Source organism: Dendropsophus ebraccatus, chromosome 10 (genome assembly GCF_027789765.1).
Source record: "Dendropsophus ebraccatus isolate aDenEbr1 chromosome 10, aDenEbr1.pat, whole genome shotgun sequence".
NCBI classification, from domain to species: domain Eukaryota; kingdom Metazoa; phylum Chordata; class Amphibia; order Anura; family Hylidae; genus Dendropsophus; species Dendropsophus ebraccatus.
Genome location: NC_091463.1, coordinates 10,196,075 through 10,218,291, shown reverse-complemented (window position 1 = coordinate 10,218,291; position 22,217 = coordinate 10,196,075). Strand labels below are relative to the sequence as shown.

Below are 22,217 nucleotides of genomic sequence, written 5' to 3'. Positions count from 1 at the left end.
CTATTGGCTCTCTCCTCTGCCAGTCACTTTTCTAGCTACAGGCAGAATTCTGTCTCCGGGCACAAGAGATTTTAGTTTTTGGCCACATCACCGAGCCCCATGAACCCTACCTACGCCCTGCCGTGCTACAGGTGAAACAAAACAGTGGTGACACCTAGTGGGGAAAACACGGTACTACATCTCCCACTTGTGAACCTGAAAGAGTGACTTGCTCAGGTGCTCTAAACAGCACTAGTAGTGGGACACCAAAGATGATAGATATAACGCAGCCAAAAAAATCTTTAATATGACTTTCTACAGAATTTAGTTCTGTCTCTTATGCAGTAATCATTTGGGATTGAGATAAAGCAGCGTCCCTGCTGGATTGTAAGGTCTGGGTGACATGTATTGTACTGGTCCCCATCTATCCTGTACTCACCTGATCACATCTCCAGGTTGGTGCGGATTATAGCACAGAACATAATGGAGTAGAAGGGCAGTGGGTAATACTTCTTACATATAGTAAATGATAGCTCAGATTGACGTTGTCTCCACCCCAGAACTTCAGTGGTGTTACAGAAAGTTCCTTGTTACATCCTGTGTAGCAATCTGAGGCTTGTGTGGACAGAGATATACTGGTGTGTAGCGACATACACTAGTGTCATGGTGGATGCTATTCCTATGGTGACATATTGCACTCATCCCTGTAGCAGTCTTACAATGTGCCTCTGTAGGGTTCTCTACCCTTAAAGGTAAGATTTATACTCTTTACTATGACTCTTTGAAATATTGTGTATATGCTCTGTTAGTTATATATAGTTTTGTGTAAATATATATAGTCTATCTGACTATACCATCTGTCTGTATATTAGTATATGTGGGCACCTGGATGTCACAGTGGGCGACCTATCTCCTCTCCTCTTGGCTTTACATTTATAGGAACTGACTATGGCCCCCGACAATGCCCCCGTCTGCCTGGTGCTCACGGTCCTGTATTATAGATATAATATCTCCATCACTGGAGCTGTAATTCTCTTGCAGGTATTATACACGTGGCCCTTGGTCTCTGGGGATCTGCCTATCTCTGTAGTTACTGACTAGCAATGGATTTTCTGTATGTTGTTATTGCGTCTCATGAGGATTAGTTGGTAACAGAGATGTAACCAGATGTAGCAGAGGTGAGCAGCAGTATAATGTGTCTATGGAGCGGCCTTATGTCTGTCTTCTCTCTGTTATTCTCCATTTACCCAGCATTATCCTGGCTCCTGGAGTTAATGGGAGACAGGTGAGGCATTGAGGGGTCGACTGATCACTTAGGCAGTACCCAAGAGCCCCTGCATGGTCCCCCTTGGTGTAAGGCTGGGTTCACACTGTGTTTCTACAATCCATTATATGAAAAAAAAAAAAAAATTGTTTAAAAAAAACGATGCATTTGATCTGTTTTTCCACTGACTTCCATTATAAACAAATGGATCAAGAAACGGATTAAAACACATCTGTTTTCCTAAGATATAAAAAAATGTTGTTGACTATGTTTTTGTGTACGATAAAAAAAAGGATGCGTTTTGATGCTTTTTTTTGTATAGTGGAAGTCAATAGAAAAACGGTTTAACAAATACATCCGTCTTTTCATGTTTTTTTTTTTTTTTTTGCATAAAACGGATGAAAAAAAATGGACGTCAAAAAGGCAGTGTGAACCCGGCCTTAGCTGTGCCTCGGTAGTTGTATTATATCCATCTAGTGTGAAGAGCAATGATTCCCCAAATTAGAACAGGACAAAGCCGTGCCTCTTGGGTGTATCCTACCTACAGTAAAACACATACAAATAAAACCATTTCCAAGGAGTACGCCCTAGTGAAAGGCACTGTACATGGCTGTGTGCCTTGTCTTCCTGCTTACTGACTGTCTCCCTCTCCAGCCTAGGTGCTCCTCCGGTTGTGCTGGACTGACAGGTAGGAGTGGCCGCCTCTGCGCCTCTCAGGACACTTCCTCATTCTCTGCTGCTGCTGCTGCGGCTGCTCTTCCCGGCTCTGGAGAAGCAGGTTGGCTGTGGACGGGGGGAACATCATGAGTAAGGTGGCCGAAAACCTGAGGGGCTTCCTGGCAAGAGCGGAGAGTGCGAAGTACAGCGGCAGCGAGGATCTCCTGGGCAAGGAGTTTCAGGTGAGCTGCAGGTTACAGGTCTATTACTACTACTCTATATAGAATCAGGACCTCACACTGTACAGCAAATACAACTCTGCTACTCCAGCTCTTACTGACACTCTGCTAGTCCATGTATACCACTGCCATACAGCTCTGTATACTACTGCCATACAGCTAATGTATACTACTGCCATACAGCTCTGTATACCACTGACATACAGCTACGCATACTACTGCCATACAGTTAATGAATACCACTGCCATATAGCTATGTATACCACCGCCATATTGCTATGTATACCACCGCCATATAGCTACGTATACCCCTGCCATACAGCTATGTATACCACTGCCATATAGGTATGTATACTACTGACATAATGCTAATGTATACTACTGCCATACAGCTATGTATACCACTGCCATAAAGCTACCGTATGTATACTACTGCCATACAGCTATGTATACTACTGCCATAATGCTAATGTATACTACTGCCATACAGCTATGTATACCACTGCCATTATAACATTAAAAACATAAATAAAAAGTAATTTAAGTATAGACTAGGTACTGACCGGGGGACAGCATTTACACTAGACTAGGGATTGACCCTGTGCAGCATTTACACTTTACGCTGGACAACTAATCTAGTGTTTGGGGCCACACAAACGATTCCTGCATCACTTGTGCGGCCATTTAAATACATTGCTATTGTCCGCACATCTCCTGTTGCGATCAGCCGATGAGCTGGTATTTTCCCGCTCCTCAGACTTAAAGCTTTGTCTTAGCTGTTATATGGAGGATGGCCAGACTGATTGGGGTTCTAGTGTTAGCCGAGTTTACCATAAATAGTTCCATTAGTATCTTGGCCTTCTTTTGTAGCTTTAGTTTTCGTCCTTGCTTTTGTTCTTTACCTTTTTCCTCTTCAGACCAGGGGGCCAACACAGACTGCAGAGGGCCCCTTTTGCAAAGAATCTGCCAACATAAGTAATTACAGTGCAGTTACATCCAGTAATTCTCGGGGGTGTCTTCTCTGAGTAAATCACAGGTGGTGCTTTCTTGGATCTGAGTTATTTGCTGTTTCTTCTTAACCCCTTAACGACATCGGGCGTACCTATACGCCCCCGCAGGGTGGGCTTTAACGCAAACGGGCGTATAGGTACGCCCGATGTTTCCCCGGTCGGGGAAGATGGCCTGCTATAAATCATAGCAGGCCATCTTAGCTTCTTGGCACAGGGGGTGGTTAACACGGGGGGTGCTTACGATCGCCGCTATAGGCTGATCAATTCAGATCAGCCAATAGCGGCGATCGAAAAAAATGGCGGTCGGTGCTGTCCGAGGACGGCACCGACCGCCATTACTGTAAAAAGTAATGGTGGTCACCGTGCCACCGGCCCGATCGCCGTGAACGGCCGGCCGGCCGTTCACGGCGATCGGGCCGGTGGCACGGCGATCAGAGTCCCACAAAATAGTGAATACCTGCCCTGGAACCCTCAGCTAGGTAGCCGAGGGGTCCAGAGCAGGTATTTGTACATTACTCACCTGTCCCGGGCTCCTGATCGGCGTCTTCCGGGTTCGCGGCGTCCTCGTGTTCGTTCGGGTCTTCGGCTTCCTCCGTGACGTCACGTTCGGCTTCTCTCGGCTATTTTCGGCTCCAGCGTCGGCTTTTTCCGTATTTTGCGCTCTGCTGCCCTCTAGCGGCTGATATGTGTAATACACTTATCAGCAGCTACAGGGATGTTCAGAATGTAGAAAAAGTTTTTTGTTTTTTTTTTCAAATTTTTTTTTTCTATTTTCCGCACCCTATCGCCGCTGAGTGTTGATCAGCATCGCACGAAAGTGCGCTGCTAATCAGCAACTCCTCCTTTTTGGCGTAGGGTGTTTTTTTTCTATATTCTACTGCCACGGTCTGCTTATAAGTGCCGCACATAAGTGCGGCATTTATCAGCAACTCCTTTGTTGGCGTAGGTTTTTTTTTTATACTTACTGTAAAAAAACACGTAAAAAACACTACATTACACCACACTACATTGAATAAAGTTTGACACTACACCACTACATACCCCATATACTAGTCCCCATATAAAGATGGCCCCCAGGGTGTTTTCGGTGTCGGACGCATACGTTATTGCCTCCGACACTGAAACAGCCAGTAAGGATGAATGGGGGGATCCTTCTTTCCTCCATTCATCCTCATCATCCAGTGACGTGTCTGGGGGTAGCGTAGCGTACGCTGCCCCCCAGACACGTCTTTTCCGCCAGAACCATCCCAATAAGAGATCACGGTATGGCGTGAAATTCTACAAACTGTGTGAGCGTACCTCAGGGTACACTTACAGATTTAGGGTAGGTGCACACTGCGGAATGGTGAAGGATAACCCTTTGTACATTCCGCAGCTGGCACCCGCCGGCGGACTGATGCGGGCGCATGTCTCCACCCGTGTCATAGACTCCATGTTATGCATGGGCGGATTCCATCGTCCGTCCAAAGAATGAATACGTTGGACGGAGAGCGGAATCCGCCCGTGCATAGAATGGAGTCTATGACACGGACGGAGACGTGCGCCTGCATCAGTCCGCCGACGGGTGCCAACTGCGGAATGCACGAAGGGTTATCTGTCGCGATTCCACAGTGTGCATGTACCCTTAGAGTGTATGTAGGAAGGGACACCCGAATCCAGCCCCAGATGCCCCCTCCCCCCCCATCCTCGGAACAAGTGGGAAGATCATCCGGGAACTGATCTTCCCACTGCTGGATAAAGGTCACCACCTGTACGGGGATAACTTTTATACCAGCACCCCCTCTTCCGGTCCCTCGCTGCCTGAGCTACTGTAGCTTGCGGCACGATCCGAACATATCAGAAGTAGTAATAAAGCCCTAATATTTAGCAGCCATGGAGCGGACCCAGCGCTTCTGGATATGAGGGACCCCGTATCGCACCAGGACAACATTTTCCAGGTGACGTCCCCCACACTGGAAAACAGGAGACCCCAGAAGAAGTGCAGAGTGTGGCGTAACAGGGGGATCAGGAAGGACACCATTTTCCAGTGTGACACCTGTCCTGATCACCCCAGCCTCTGCATACTGGATCGCTCCAAGGCGCACCACACGTCATTGGAGTTCTACATTGTCTAAATTCTGTCCCTTATTCCTATTTCAGGGGTCACGTTGATCCAGGGATTATTCTGATCGCCATTATGGAGTCGGGAAGGAATTTTTCCCCTGTGATGAGGCTACTGTCGTCTGCCTCACGAGGGGTTTTTGCCTTCCTCTGGATCAACACAGGTTGAGTTTGATGGACACCTGTCATTTCCAACCTTATAAACTAATAATTGGCCTAATACCCCCAAATAAATTAGAATGGTCCCTTTTCCCCAGCTAAGTAGGTATGGCCGCCATTCCCATTAGAGGATGCTATGATGCAATTACAAAGCCTCTGTGCGGCCAGGACAGTAGAAACCCCCGACAAGTGACCCTATTCTGGAAACTACACCCCATAAGGAATCTAACAAGGGGGGCAGCGGGGATATGGCCCCCTGGTGACGGCCACATTTGGGACGTGAAAATGAAAAAAATTGTATTTTTTATTTTCTCGGCACATGTTCTACGTAAGTGCCCGTCACCAGTGGGGTCCATATCCTCACTGCACCCCTTGTTAGATTCCTTATGGGGTGTAGTTCCCAGAATGGAGTCACTTGTGGGGGGTTTCTACTGTCCTGGCAGCACAGGAGCTTTGTAATTGCGACATGGCCTCCATCCTCCATTCCAGCCTCTAAATGGCACTCTGTCCCTTTGGTGGCTTGCCCTGTGCCAATATGGCACATTATGCCCACATGTGGGGTATTTTCGTACTCAGGGGAAACTACCCTACACGTTTTGTGTTCATTTTCTTTTTTAACCCCTTGTGGAAATGGAAAAAAATCAAGGCTAGACCAACATTTAGTGTAATTTTTGTAAAATTTTTACTCTAAATCATTAATCTTGTCATGATTTTTTCATTTTCACAAGGGGTTAAAAGATAAAAAAAAACATTTAATGTGTAGCGCAATTTCCCCTGAGTACGGAAATACCCCACATGTGTACATAAAGCGCCATTCGGGTGCAGGGTAAGCCTCCGAAGGGACGGAGCGCCATTTGATTTTTGAGGGCTGGATTTGGATGGAATGGATTTCGAGGGCCTTGTTGCATTCAAAAGGCCCCTGTGTTGCCAAGACAGTTGAAACCCCCCACAAGTGACCCTATTATGGAAACTGCACCCCTCAGGGAATGTAACAAGGGGTGTAGTGAGCATATGGACCCCACTGGTGACGGGCACAAATGTGGAACAATGTGGCATGAAAATGAAATATTAAATTTTTTACACTATAATGTTGGTTTAGCCTTGAATTTATCATTTTCACAAGGGGTTAAAAGAGGAAAAAAAAACAAAATGTGTAGATCAATTTCCCCCGAGTCCGTAAATACCCCACATGTGGACATAAAGCGCCATGTGGGCGCAGGGCAAGCCTCCCAAGGGAAGGAGCGCCATTTGGATTTTGGAGGTTGGATTTGGCTAGAATGGATGATGAACGCCATGTCGCATTTACAGAGCCCTCGTGCTGCCAAAACACTGGAAACCCCCCACAAGTGACCCCATTCTGGAAACTGCACCCCTCAGGGAATCTAACAAGGGGTGCAGTGAGGATATGGACCCCTTGATGATGGGCACATTTGTGCCATGAAAGTGAAAAAATGAAATTTTTTACTTTTACGTCACATTGTTCCACATTTGTGCCCGTCACCAGTGGGGTCCATATGCTCACTGCACCCCTTGTTAGATTCCTTGAGGGGTGTAGTTTCCAGAATGGGGTCACTTGTGGGGGGTTTCCAGTGTCTTGGCAGCACGATGGCTCTGTAAATGCGACATGGCGCTTGAAATCCTTTTCAGTGAAATTCAGCTTCCAAAAGCCAATTGGCGCTCCTTCCCTTTGGAGGCTCGTCCTGCGCCCCCTTGGCACTTTATGTCCACATGTGGGGTATTTCCGTACTCAGGAGAAACTGCGCTACACATTTTGTGTCTTTTTTTGCCTCTTTTCCCTTTAAGAAAATGAAAAATTGAAGGCTAGAACAACGTTTTAGTGTAAAAAATAAATTTTTCTTTTTTCACGCCATATTGTTCGGAAAATCTGTGAAGCACCTGTGGGGTCCAGATGCTCACCGCACCCCTTGTTACATTCCTTGAGGGGTGTAGTTTTCTAAATGGTGTCCCTTCAGGGGTGTTTTTTAGGTTTTGGCACCCCAAAGCTTCTGCCAACCTGAAGTGGTACAGTCAAAAATGACCAAATATAACGGAGGCGTTGAAATTCACTAGGCGCTCCCTTATATCTGAGGCTTGTGGTTGCGTCAAATAGCGCAATACGGCCACATATGGGGTATTTCTATAAACTGAAGAAACGGGACAATAATTATTGGGGTGCATTTCTCTGGTAATAGGTTTATAATTATGAAAAATATTGGATTACAATAAAATCTCTGCACAGAAAATTAAAATTTTCAAATTCCTTACACACTTGGCTTTTATTTCTGTGACTCCCCTAAAGGGTTAAAACACTTTCTGGATATGCTTTTGCAGAGTTTGGGGGGTGCAGTTTCTGAAATGGGGTGCTTTGTGGGGCTTTCTAACATACAGGCCCCTCAAATACACTTGGGAACCTGAACAGGTCCCTAAAAATATCTAATTTTGAAATTTTACTGAAAATTTGGAAATTTGCTGCTAATGTTTTAAGCTCCCTATTGTCTAAAAAAAAATTAAAGATAGTTTAATAAATGCCGCCAACATAAAGTAGACATGTTGCTAATGCTATTTAATATATAATTTATGTGGTATAACCACCTTCTGTATACGCAAAAAAGTTTCAAAGTTGGAAAAATGCATTTTTTCACATTTTTTTACATTTGGGTTTTTTTTCATAAAGATTTGTTATGAGTATCGACTCCAATTTACCAGAAATGTAAAGTACAATATGTCACGAGAAAACAATCTCAGAATCATCCGGATAGGTAAAAGCATCCCGAAGTTATTAATGACTAAAGTGACACAGGTCATATTCATAAAATTTGGCTCTGTCATTAAGGCCATTTCAGGCTCTGTCCTTAAGGGGTTAATCTGGTCTGGGCCATCATGAAGACTTCTACTGGCCACAAATCCCCTCTGCAGAATCTGCTGGACAAATATTTTAGGCTCTTCACTCCAGCAAACTCAATACAAACTCATCTGTGCTGCCCCACAAAAAAAAACATGCTCCCACATAATAGTTCCTATGCTCCTATATAGTAGTTGGATCCCCTCTGTGCTCCCATACGACTATATATACTATTATGCCCCTTTGTACCCCCATACAGTGTTAGGCCTCCTATGTGTCCTGATTTAGTAGTAAGGCTCCTCTGTGCTCCAATACAGTATTAGGTCCCCTCTGTGTTGCCATATACTGATAGGCTACCTTTGTGCTCCTATATAGTATTAGTGCCCCCATTTAGTAGTCAGGCTCCTCTGTGCCCCCACATAATATTAAGGCCCCTTTGTGCCTGATACGGCAGTAGGGCAACTCTGTGCCTCATAGAGTAGTTAGGGTGACTTTGTGGACCCACATATTATTAGGCCTCTCTATTTTTCTTTGAAAATAAAATTCCTTGTCACACAACACTCCCTTGCTGTTCCTTCCCTTATATATAAAAGGTATAAGATTCCAAACACCCCGGCACCCCCCAGAGAGCCCTCCCCCAAGTGTTTAGCACTATACAGAAGGTCTCATTCTGCGTGTTTAAAATATACAAGTAAAGCCTATGGACATGTATACAAACACAAAGCATTATACACATGAAAAACATAAACATAGACTACACAAAAGTGGATTTTTTTCCCATAACAAGACATATATAAACCTATATAAACCTATGGCACTACATCAATGTGAACCTGGGCTAACGCATGGAGTTTGCTGTGGGATATGCAGCAGTATTGTTGTGTTCTCATGCTATGACATTGTGGGAATCTCTTGCCCCTTACCGTCACAGTTCTCTCTGTAGTCACCGCTACCTTTATTTCACTAAAAATAGAAATGTATTTTCAGCTTTCTTTAGAGAAGTCCGGCATATGGGATCCGTCTTACCTAAGCCCGTTTCTGCTTCCCTAGTGACACGGACAGTCACCGAGCTCTACCCGGCTAATCTATGTATTCTGTACTTTTTAGACCGTGTTTGGTTTATGATACTTTTTCTAGGTTTACTTCCTTAATTCTCTTAATGTTTTACATCAGTGTGTACGCGTTCCCAAACCTGTGGTTCTTTAGCTGCTGCAGAGTTGCGGCTGCCTGGATCCTGCGCAGATCTTACAGGGCAGGAGCTGGACCTCGGACAAACAGGGTGACGATTGATAAAAACACCTGATAACTGGGTCCAGGCATTTCTGACACTAAATATCTGTCATTGCTGGTAAAGGTTTAAATAATAATGTAATCACAATACTCCATTTTGGTGATTTTGCAGGAAATCAAAACTCGCGCTGCAGCTTTTCGGCAGAACAGTAACTGTTCCACAGAAGTAGGAGGATGCCCGGAAAATCTGAAGAAGAATAGATATAAGGACATCCTGCCATGTGAGTATAAGTGCATATACCCCACTCCATCAGTGTTCTCCCACAGACAAATACCAAAAGCAAGATGTAGCGTAAGGTGGTGACATATAGATACTCTCACATCACAGGGAGCCCGGCCAAGATGGTGGTGCGTTAACCTGACTGCGTTGCCAGTTTCACCTTGTGTCCACAGTCGGTTCCATATACTAATACATGGTTGACAGGACTTCCCCTATACAAAGCGAATTCCCCTGGGTCAGATGGCGGCCATCTGCTGCTCTTTGACCCACAGGGATCGGCTGCCCAGCAATGTCCCCTGCCTCTGTTGGCATACAGCTCACTTCCCCTTTTGCTTTGGTCCCATGAAGGGGGTAGGAGGGCAGGTAACCCCCTGGGCCCCAGATATTCCCCACTGGCCAGTGATCTCCATCATATCTCTCATATTACCATAGTGGCCACAACCACTCTCTCCAGCTCCTTTCCTAAGCTCCGAAAACTCCACCCTAACACAACTATATTGGGCAATCACAATGGCTCCCGTTGGACGTGTCGCTCTTTTTAAAGCAGAATCCCTCCATTACGGCCTGGTATGGGACGCTGAGGTCTTCTGGGATTTCTCCATACCAGAATTTTCTAGGGAATCTGGACACTTGTAAAGCATTCACGATGAAGCAACTCTGCCACCGATCCCTTAGATCTGTATCAGGCAAGCATTCACGATGAAGCAACTCTGCCACCGATCCCTTAGATCCGTATCAGGCAAATCTTACTGTATATTTCGATTAATATTCATGAGACCTGTTTATATGCAGACTAATTCCTTTCAATTGAATCGAGTGAATATTCTCCTGAAAAATTTATCAAAAATTATTGTTCGCTGGTTCAGCTACAGGCGGACAAGATGGCTATTATTACTGTGATGAAGGCCATTGATGCTGGAAGGCGATGAATAGCTTTATCTGCTTATAGGACAGGTTGGTGATAACCAGTATGGCCAATGTTACCTCATACACAATGGTTACACTATGCAATGTAGCATGTATCCTCATCGGCATCTACACGTTTGTTCCCTTGGATCTCCCCAGGGGACAGTGCCCTGCTGGTAAGTCCCTCCTGGAGGTCTAAGGGGTATGGATCCCCTATAACATTATACAGTATACATCAGCAGCATCACAATGGTTACCCATAGAAAAGGAAGCAATGTCGGATGATAACACTGATCATTTGCTCATTGATATAGTTATGCAAAGCCATAGCTAGTAGTCAGGTTAATGGATAGCCAGAATGACCCTCAATGCCCTGAATATCCTCATGCCCATAGTTCACAACAGTCAGGAAGGTCCAGGCTGGGGGGCAGGGGTTGGTCACTGTCTACATTAGGAATCTGTCCTGTTTCAGATGATGAGACCCGAGTCCCAGTTACATTACTGGCAGAGGAATCCGGATCGGATTACATTAATGCAAGCTTTATCCAGGTGAGCGGACATTGCGGACATGGACATAACATGGACAATCCATTAAAACGTCATTAGGGACAAAACGTTTTATAAAAAGGCGCTGATGTGATTGGAGTGGAACCGCCCTTGCTCACAGCATAGCTTAATAATAAAATATGCACGATTATATACACAGTGGCAGCCAATCACATTCTACATGTAAGTCACCTGATCTTCATAATAAAGATGGATGTGAACAAAGCTGGAAAACCTGGGATAGACCTAAGGAAAGGAACATACGGGGAAACGTCAATGATATTTCATAGGAAGGCTGAATATAACAAGACCAGAACTCTCAGCATTAATAAATATATAAAAGATCCTTAGAGTTTAGGCCTTTGGGGAAATTGGTATCTTAAGTTAAAGGAGAAGTCCGGGCTCAGACCTTTTATTTAAAAGAGCCGGGGAGGTTGTGGCTGGGTAGCGGGGTCCCACCTTGGTCGCTGACTGGCTGAGCCGGCCTGACAGGTCATGACCCGGGTCCATGCTGGGACCAGAAAGCAGCCGGGGAACTGGAGTGGAGGACAGCGGACTCCAGCACGGCTCTTTTGAAAAAAAAAAAAAAAAAGCCTGAGCCCTGACTTCAAATTCAAATGGCTTTTATATTTAATACCTGCTCTCTTCATCACCTCCTCATTGTCTTACACAGACGTCAATAGAGAATTATATATTAACATACTTACCGGACTATATACAGTGTACATACTTATCGGACTATATACATACTTATCAGACTATTTACAGTGTACATACCTACCATGCCGTATTGTTTCATTCTGTAATGTACATTATATACAACCATACATATTCTCGACTTGCTCAAAATGACACGACAAAAGCACCATAGATACCCTATGGCAGTGTTCCCCAACCTGTGCCTCTCCCATCATGCCCTGACAGCCGGGGAGCCACAGGTTGGGGGCCAGTAAGCATTGATATCAGAAATCCAGTGTGACAGCATTCAGCTAACATTGATAACATTCATGTCTGCTGTGAAGCGTTGCAGTAACTGAGATCACTTCATTCCACAGGGTGTAGACAAGCAGCCCCGGTACATCGCCACCCAGGGGCCCCTGAGTCACACAGTGGTGGACTTCTGGAGGATGATATGGCAGTACAATGTGAAGGTAAGCATGCTTCTTCAATAGCTGAGGTTCTTTCTGCTCCACCGCCCTGTAAAGCCGCCAGTGATATTACACAGTGGTCAGACCTTCGCACCCCCCCCCATTAACATGGTGCCCAATGTAGTCACAGCCCTCCCCAAAGGCGGGAGCCACATCAGTAGCACTAATAGTACATATGATCAAAGGGTTGTATGCGATCAAAGAGACGCAGGTCACATGGGCCAACTCTAATGCGGACAGTGCATAACTACGCCGTCAGTTACAGAGGAGACCATCCAGCCCTCGGACGATACTACCGTTCACAGTATATACATTAAGGTACCACATACTGCTTGATTGTATTGTATTATGCAACTTTGATTGTACTGTATTATGTAAATGCTTATGTTAAAGTTATCTGACCTGCCGGTTTGACCCGGAAGTAGCCGGAGGTCTGAATGTGTTGCAACCCTTATAAAGTGTACTGTTTTTACCATACCTGTAATACTTGAAAAAGGCCCCCTAGGATGTGGAGGGCCGAAACGCTTTGTTCTACTAGCAAATAAATATCCCTTTATACACTTGTGGATGATATCAATCCCTCTGTGACTGCATGGGAGTTTGAGGTATCTGCACCCCTAGTGTGCCATTTCTTGGTCCAGTGCCCCTTCGTGGGTCACATTGTGCATGAAAGAAACATAGCAGTGCTCGCTCCATTGGGGAGACATAGCAGTGCACACTTCATCAGGGAGACATACTGGTGCATGTTCCAACAGGGAGATATACTGATGCAAACTCCATCAGGGAGACATAGCGGAGCACGCTCCATCAGGGAGTCATACTGGTGCACGCTGCATCAGGGAGACATACTGGTGCACGCTCCATCAGGGAGTCATACTGGTGCACACTCCATCAGGGAGTCATACTGGTGCACGCTGCATCAGGGAGACATACTGGTGCACGCTCCATCAGGGAGACATACTGGTGCACGCTGCATCAGGGAGACATACTGGTGCACGCTCCATCAGGGAGACATACTGGTGCACACTCCATCAGGGAGTCATACTGGTGCACGCTGCATCAGGGAGACATACTGGTGCACGCTCCATCAGGGAGACATACTGGTGCACGCTGCATCAGGGAGACATACTGGTGCACGCTCCATCAGGGAGACATACTGGTGCACACTCCATCAGGGAGTCATACTGGTGCACGCTCCATCAGGGAGACATACTGGTGCACGCTCCATCAGGGAGACATACTGGTGCACGCTGCATCAGGGAGACATACTGGTGCACGCTCCATCAGGGAGACATACTGGTGCACGCTCCATCAGGGAGTCATACTGGTGCACGCTCCATCAGGGAGTCATACTGGTGCACGCTTCATCAGGGAGTCATACTGGTGCACGCTCCATCAGGGAGTCATACTGGTGCACGCTCCATCAGGGAGTCATACTGGTGCACGCTTCATCAGGGAGTCATACTGGTGCACACTCCATCAGGGAGTCACACAGGTGCACACTCCATCAGGGAGTCATACTGGTGCACGCTGCATCAGGGAGACATACTGGTGCACGCTCCATCAGGGAGTCATACTGGTGCACGCTCCATCAGGGAGTCATACTGGTGCACGCTCCATCAGGGAGACATACTGGTGCACACTCCATCAGGGAGACATACTGGTGCACGCTCCATCAGGGAGTCACACAGGTGCACACTCCATCAGGGAGTCATACTGGTGCACGCTGCATCAGGGAGACATACTGGTGCACGCTCCATCAGGGAGACATACTGGTGCACGCTCCATCAGGGAGTCATACTGGTGCACGCTCCATCAGGGAGACATACTGGTGCACACTCCATCAGGGAGACATACTGGTGCACGCTCCATCAGGGAGTCATACTGGTGCACGCTCCATCAGGGAGACATACTGGTGCACGCTCCATCAGGGAGACATACTGGTGCACGCTCCATCAGGGAGTCATACTGGTGCACACTCCATCAGGGAGTCACACTGGTGCACACTCCATCAGGGAGTCATACTGGTGCACGCTGCATCAGGGAGACATACTGGTGCACGCTCCATCAGGGAGACATACTGGTGCACGCTCCATCAGGGAGTCATACTGGTGCACGCTCCATCAGGGAGTCATACTGGTGCACGCTTCATCAGGGAGTCATACTGGTGCACGCTCCATCAGGGAGTCATACTGGTGCACGCTCCATCAGGGAGTCATACTGGTGCACGCTTCATCAGGGAGTCATACTGGTGCACACTCCATCAGGGAGTCACACAGGTGCACACTCCATCAGGGAGTCATACTGGTGCACGCTGCATCAGGGAGACATACTGGTGCACGCTCCATCAGGGAGACATACTGGTGCACGCTCCATCAGGGAGTCATACTGGTGCACGCTGCATCAGGGAGACATACTGGTGCACGCTCCATCAGGGAGACATACTGGTGCACGCTCCATCAGGGAGTCATACTGGTGCACGCTCCATCAGGGAGTCATACTGGTGCACGCTCCATCAGGGAGTCATACTGGTGCACGCTCCATCAGGGAGTCATACTGGTGCACGCTCCATCAGGGAGACATACTGGTGCACACTTCATCAGGGAGTCACACAGGTGCACACTCCATCAGGGAGTCACACAGGTGCACACTCCATCAGGGAGTCACACAGGTGCACACTCCATCAGGGAGTCATACTGGTGCACGCTCCATCAGGGAGTCATATTGGTGCACGCTCCATCAGGGAGACATACTGGTGCACACTCCATCAGGGAGTCACACAGGTGCACACTCCATCAGGGAGTCACACAGGTGCACACTCCATCAGGGAGTCATACTGGTGCATGCTCCATCAGGGAGTCACACAGGTGCACGCTCCATCAGGGAGTCACACAGGTGCACACTCCATCAGGGAGTCATACTGGTGCACGCTCCATCAGGGAGTCATACTGGTGCACGCTCCATCAGGGAGTCACACAGGTGCACGCTCCATCAGGGAGTCACACAGGTGCACGCTCCATCAGGGAGTCATACTGGTGCACGCTCCATCAGGGAGTCATACTGGTGCACGCTCCATCAGGGAGTCATACTGGTGCACGCTGCATCAGGGAGACATACTGGTGCACGCTCCATCAGGGAGTCATACTGGTGCACGCTCCATCAGGGAGTCACACAGGTGCACACTCCATCAGGGAGTCATACTGGTGCACGCTCCATCAGGGAGTCATACTGGTGCACGCTCCATCAGGGAGTCACACAGGTGCACGCTCCATCAGGGAGTCACACAGGTGCACACTCCATCAGGGAGTCACACAGGTGCACACTCCATCAGGGAGTCACACTGGTGCACGCTCCATCAGGGAGTTCTCATTCCTCATCGACGGCTCCTGTCGTGGATTATCATTACTATAGCACAACCACAGCATTGTGTGTGAATGTTGCTTTACTGACACCAGAGATCTCTAGTGTCCATCTGTTTCTAATTCTGGTCTCATGTCTCACAGGTGATAGTTATGGCTTGTCGAGAAGTGGAACTAGGAAAGGTAAGTCTGCTCTTCAAAACTGAACAGAAACCCAAGAAAAGTCTGAATATTATTCAATTATTTCATCATTCAATCACCGGAAAAGAATCAATGGCTGTTTACAACTCTGGCAGCTCACAATCCCCCCCGCTGGTCACACACATTGCCAGATCCATCATATGACAGATAGTGATGGGGCCCACTGACCTACACTGGGATCCCTCAGCTCTTCTTTTGGGATCTCTCAGTTTGCACACAGCGCTATTCTCTCAATTACATCGGACAGAATCTGTGGCCAAGTCAATGGGGCAGACATGAAGAAAGACAGGGCTATATGGGAAAAATATGTCCAGGAGAAATACAGAGGTGTTCAGGTGGATAGATAGAGATGTGATGAATACGTATAAAATCGACATGTGAGGAATAGGTGGATATAAATGTTTCAGCTTTAACTGTAAGTTGCCGTTATAACAGAAGTGATATTAGGGAAGTTCTTCTTCCTCTTCTTTTATCAGAAGCCGAAACAGATAGTGATGAAAAGAAGTGTTGGTGTTACCGGATGGGGACCGCCACTTTATGGGCCCCAGCTGATAATCATTGTATTCTGGGGTCTCATTCTCTCCCATTACCCCAAGTGTGTAACAACCAGCCCCAACCAGTACAGGCACCATTACAGACATTGGTGAAAGAATACATCCTTCTACCGAACCCCTGATACCAGTGTAATAGAATGGAGTATAGAGCTGATACCAGTGTAATAGAATGGTGTATAGACCCTGATACCAGTGTAATAGAATGGTGTATAGACCCTGATACCAGTGTAATAGAATGGTGTATAGAGCTGATACCAGTGTAATAGAATGGTGTATAGACCCTGATACCAGTGTAATAGAATGGTGTATAGGTCCTGATACCAGTGTAATAGAATGGTGTATAGACCCTGATACCAGTGTAATAGAATGGTGTATAGACCCTGATACCAGTGTAATAGAATGGTGTATAGACCCTGATACCAGTGTAATAGAATGGTGTATAGACCCTGATACCAGTGTAATAGAATGGTGTATAGGTCCTGATACCAGTGTAATAGAATGGTGTATAGACCCTGATACCAGTGTAATAGAATGGTGTATAGGTCCTGATACCAGTGTAATAGAATGGTGTATAGAGCTGATACCAGCGTAATAGAATGGTGTATAGACCCTGATACCAGTGTAATAGAATGGTGTATAGAGCTGATACCAGTGTAATAGAATGGTGTATAGAGCTGATACCAGTGTAATAGAATGGTGTATAGACCCTGATACCAGTGTAATAGAATGGTGTATAGACCCTGATACCAGTGTAATAGAATGGTGTATAGACCCTGATACCAGTGTAATAGAATGGTGTATAGACCCTGATACCAGTGTAATAGAATGGTGTATAGAGCTGATACCAGTGTAATAGAATGGTGTATAGACCCTGATACCAGTGTAATAGAATGGTGTATAGAGCTGATACCAGTGTAATAGAATGGTGTATAGACCCTGATACCAGTGTAATAGAATGGTGTATAGACCCTGATACCAGTGTAATAGAATGGAGTATAGACCCTGATACCAGTGTAATAGAATGGTGTATAGACCCTGATACCAGTGTAATAGAATGGTGTATAGACCCTGATACCAGTGTAATAGAATGGTGTATAGACCCTGATACCAGTGTAATAGAATGGTGTATAGACCCTGATACCAGTGTAATAGAATGGTGTATAGGTCCTGATACCAGTGTAATAGAATGGTGTATAGACCCTGATACCAGTGTAATAGAATGGTGTATAGACCCTGATACCAGTGTAATAGAATGGTGTATAGACCCTGATACCAGTGTAATAGAATGGTGTATAGGTCCTGATACCAGTGTAATAGAATGGTGTATAGACCCTGATACCAGTGTAATAGAATGGTATAGAGACCCTGATACCAGTGTAATAGAATGGTGTATAGGTCCTGATACCAGTGTAATAGAATGGTGTATAGACCCTAATACCAGTGTAATAGAATGGTGTATAGATCCTGATACCAGTGTAATAGAATGGTGTATAGACCCTGATACCAGTGTAATAGAATGGTGTATAGACCCTGATACCAGTGTAATAGAATGGTGTATAGACCCTGATACCAGTGTAATAGAATGGTGTATAGGTCCTGATACCAGTGTAATAGAATGGTGTATAGACCCTGATACCAGTGTAATAGAATGGTGTATAGACCCTGATACCAGTGTAATAGAATGGTGTATAGACCCTGATACCAGTGTAATAGAATGGTGTATAGTCCCTGATACCAGTGTAATAGAATGGTGTATAGACTCTGATACCAGTGTAATAGAATGGTGTATAGGTCCTGATACCAGTGTAATAGAATGGTGTATAGATCTGATACCAGTGTAATAGAATGGTGTATAGACCCTGATACCAGTGTAATAGAATGGTGTATAGAGCTGATACCAGTGTAATAGAATGGTGTATAGACCCTGATACCAGTGTAATAGAATGGTGTATAGAGCTGATACCAGTGTAATAGAATGGTGTATAGACCCTGATACCAGTGTAATAGAATGATGTATAGACCCTGATACCAGTGTAATAGAATGGTGTATAGACCCTGATACCAGTGTAATAGAATGGAGTATAGAGCTGATACCAGTGTAATAGAATGGTATAGAGACCCTGATACCAGTGTAATAGAATGGTGTATAGGTCCTGATACCAGTGTAATAGAATGGTGTATAGACCCTAATACCAGTGTAATAGAATGGTGTATAGAGCTGATACCAGTGTAATAGAATGGTGTATAGACCCTGATACCAGTGTAATAGAATGGTGTATAGACCCTGATACCAGTGTAATAGAATGGTGTATAGACCCTGATACCAGTGTAATAGAATGGTGTATAGGTCCTGATACCAGTGTAATAGAATGGTGTATAGGTCCTGATACCAGTGTAATAGAATGGTGTATAGACCCTGATACCAGTGTAATAAAATGGTGTATAGACCCTGATACCAGTGTAATAGAATGGTGTATAGACCCTGATACCAGTGTAATAGAATGGTGTATAGACCCTGATACCAGTGTAATAGAATGGTGTATAGACCCTGATACCAGTGTAATAGAATGGTGTATAGGGCTGATACCAGTGTAATAGAATGGTGTATAGACCCTGATACCAGTGTAATAGAATGGTGTATAGTCCCTGATACCAGTGTAATAGAATGGTGTATAGACCCTGATACCAGTGTAATAGAATGGTGTATAGCGCTGATACCAGTGTAATAGAATGGTGTATAGACCCTGATACCAGTGTAATAGAATGGTGTATAGGGCTGATACCAGTGTAATAGAATGGTGTATAGACCCTGATACCAGTGTAATAGAATGGTGTATAGGTCCTGATACCAGTGTAATAGAATGGTGTATAGATCCTGATACCAGTGTAATAGAATGGTGTATAGACCCTGATACCAGTGTAATAGAATGGTGTATAGAGCTGATACCAGTGTAATAGAATGGTGTATAGACCCTGATACCAGTGTAATAGAATGGATGCATTGTACCCGCTATAATGTATGGTGGAGGAGGGTAATACTAGTCGGCCTCGGCTGTTTAGTTACAGGGAAGGAAAATCTTGTGTTACTGTCATTACAAAAAACTTTTGCTACATCATGCAGATATCTATAGATCAGGGGGGTCTTGTGTTTTTCCCAGCTATATGTATAGATCAGGGGGATCTCATGCTTCCCCCGACTATATCTATAGATAAGGGGTATCTCATGTGTCACCCGGCTATATGTATAGATCAGGGGGGGTCTTGTGTTTTACCCAGCTATATGTATAAATCAGGGGGGGTCTGAGCACCAAGACCTATACCAATCAAAATTTTTAAACAATTTGGGTTCTGCCCCTTCTGTTCCCCCATGACAGGCCCCAGTGCACACAGCGAGGTCCATAAAGACATGGGGGGACGTGACCGGACCCCATCCCCTTCCATGGAGACTGTGAGCCCGGCCTCTCCCCAACATGTCTGATCTCACAAATGTCTTCTGGATGAGAAAGACCCCCCAAATCCTGTAGAAAGTCCCAGAAGAGTGGAAGCTGCTATACCTGCAGAGGGGCGTGATGCCATATTAATGTCTATGGGTACCGGATGTACTGAAGGCTCCTGGAGGAGGAATGTCGAGTGGTAATAATGGTTTTTATAGTGTGTGTTTATTATTTGCTTCGGGGCCCAGGAGCTTCATCTATCTCATCATACTCCTCATATGTAGCAGGGGGCAGTTTAGGGCATCCTCCGGACCCCGGCGCACCTCTCACAGGTATACTCCTGTATGCTCCTGCAAAATGCAGCCTGTGGAACTACACAACCCAGCAATCCATATAGTCACATATACATATGAGCACACTACAATGAATGAGCTGCTGGACGTGACTTGTAATGACTGCGATTTCTTTTACAGAAAAAATGTGAGCGATACTGGCCCTTAGACCAAGAGACTGTCCACCACGGAGTGTTCACCGTCACTACGGTCAGTATGTCTACCGTATACAGATACTTATAATCCAATAGAGTGTGGTAAAGGAAATTCACTCGTAACAGTACCTTTCTCTTTCTGCTTTATGCATTCTTAGGCTATGTTTACACAATGTATGCGTTGTAGAAATCACGGCTGTTGTTATACAGCACACACGTATTGAAAGCATAGTATCCTGTCTGAAGGGTATACACATGGTTTACACTCTGTCCAGGATCCCTAGTGGCGTTGCGAGAAACTGACATGTCAGTTTTCTGCGTCCGCTATTCATTGAAGTGGTGACAATGGAGCGTGCGGCTCCGGCTGCACGCTCCATTGTGTGCAGTGGGGAATTCTGATGCGGGCGCGCACGGATGCGCCAGCATCAGAATTCAGTGCCGCTAAAGATCATCTGTGACCCAGCCAGTGTCAACGTCTGAACATAGCCTTATGCTGATACCTCCATTGAAAGAGAACATAAATACAGCATCAATAATGCAATTGTAGTTTATTTCTGCAGTACATGGTACACACATATGCTCACAAGGCTGAACCTTCCCCAAGTCCAAACCACCGGGTGTCCTGCCCAGGACATAAGAGTGCATAAAGCGGCAAGAGAAAGGTACTGTTACAAGTGCATTTCCTATACCACACTCCATTGGATTATAAGTGTTTGGATTGAAGCTCTAAAGGTGGGGGAAGTTTTGTTTATCCTGAATTTATTTGGTTTAGAGCCTTATACAGACAGCCAGCAGTCACGGCCTGTGCTCACAGTCTCATCCATTGTCCTGTTTTCAGGTGTCAAAAACCACAGTGAATCCAGAGGTTGTGCTTCGTAATCTCACGGTGATGTTTCAGGGGGTGAGTGACCCATATGCAGCTATGACTCCTACCCCATACTTCCTTACCTTTCCTCGTGTTTCCAGTGTCATTGGCGGAACCAGATAACTAGCTGGGAGAAAAGCTCCTGGTTTCACTATAGTCTGCTATATACAGACATGTCTGTATGTGGTCACTCATGTGATATCCCTTTATACAGGAGGTGCGAGAGGTGGGGCAGTTCCAGTACATAGCCTGGCCTGACCGGGGGATACCTGACTCCTATGCCTGCTTCCTTGAAATGATCCAGCTGGTACGTCACCATCAAGGAGAACATAAGGCGCCAATATGCGTCCACTGCAGGTAAGTGCCTGTAAAGAAGATGTCCAATGCACATATTATAAGAGGATTGTACTGTATAACAGTGACAGCCGCTATAGTACGAGTAATGGTGGCTATAGATATGGCACAATAATAGCATGGTCTTATGTAATTATAGTGTTGTATCTCCTGTGCAGTGCAGGTTGTGGCCGCACCGGTGTTATCTGTACGGTGGAATACATCCTGACTCTTCTACACAAGCAGGTGATGTATATATAGAGTTACACCACAGGGTGGCGCTGTGGTCCTTATCTATACAGCAGCTACACACAGTTACACTGCATAGGATTATTATAATGATGATTTATAATTGGCTAGAGACATAAAACCTGATAGAGCATTGTAAGCACACATCCTAACAGCTGGATAAAGCCATCAGTCCATCATATCCAGGATACAGATTGATCCCCTTAACCCGTGGCTTTCCAGTGTTTGCAGAACTACATCTCCCTCCATGCCTTCTGTTTTTCGGGAATGATGGGAGTTGTGGAGGAGAGCCACCGGTTGGGGAAGACTGCTTTGGCGGATGAGAGTCATACAGGGATATACTGGGTATCGCCTATACAAATGCAAACATTAGAT

General features: G+C 45.8%; 2 protein-coding genes across 5 annotated transcripts in view; one reads left to right on the top strand and one right to left on the bottom strand.

Moving 5' to 3' along the window:
- LOC138802307 (vacuolar fusion protein MON1 homolog B-like) overlaps nucleotides 1-22,217 on the bottom strand; it is an 84,477-nt gene that overhangs the window by 42,958 nt on the left and 19,302 nt on the right. For 2 of the 4 annotated variants that reach the window (XM_069985455.1, XM_069985456.1), the window contains exon 1: nucleotides 1,879-1,899. The exons of 1 other annotated variant lie outside the window; for it this stretch is intronic. The gene's annotated coding sequence lies outside the window, so the exon portion shown is untranslated. Of the gene's footprint in view, nucleotides 1-1,878; nucleotides 1,900-11,404; nucleotides 11,424-22,217 lie in introns of those variants that run through there. One more of the 4 variants, XM_069985458.1, reaches the window with a different exon arrangement.
- The window catches only part of PTPN18 (protein tyrosine phosphatase non-receptor type 18), a 33,673-nt gene continuing 13,372 nt past the window's right edge, over nucleotides 1,917-22,217 (top strand). Inside the window, exons 1-9 of the mRNA XM_069985460.1 lie at nucleotides 1,917-2,142; nucleotides 9,653-9,761; nucleotides 11,139-11,215; nucleotides 12,268-12,363; nucleotides 15,864-15,902; nucleotides 20,382-20,450; nucleotides 21,234-21,296; nucleotides 21,475-21,617; nucleotides 21,773-21,839. Coding sequence (XP_069841561.1) covers nucleotides 2,047-2,142; nucleotides 9,653-9,761; nucleotides 11,139-11,215; nucleotides 12,268-12,363; nucleotides 15,864-15,902; nucleotides 20,382-20,450; nucleotides 21,234-21,296; nucleotides 21,475-21,617; nucleotides 21,773-21,839 — 759 coding nt within the window. The 5' untranslated portion in view covers nucleotides 1,917-2,046. The remainder of the gene's footprint in view (nucleotides 2,143-9,652; nucleotides 9,762-11,138; nucleotides 11,216-12,267; nucleotides 12,364-15,863; nucleotides 15,903-20,381; nucleotides 20,451-21,233; nucleotides 21,297-21,474; nucleotides 21,618-21,772; nucleotides 21,840-22,217) is intronic.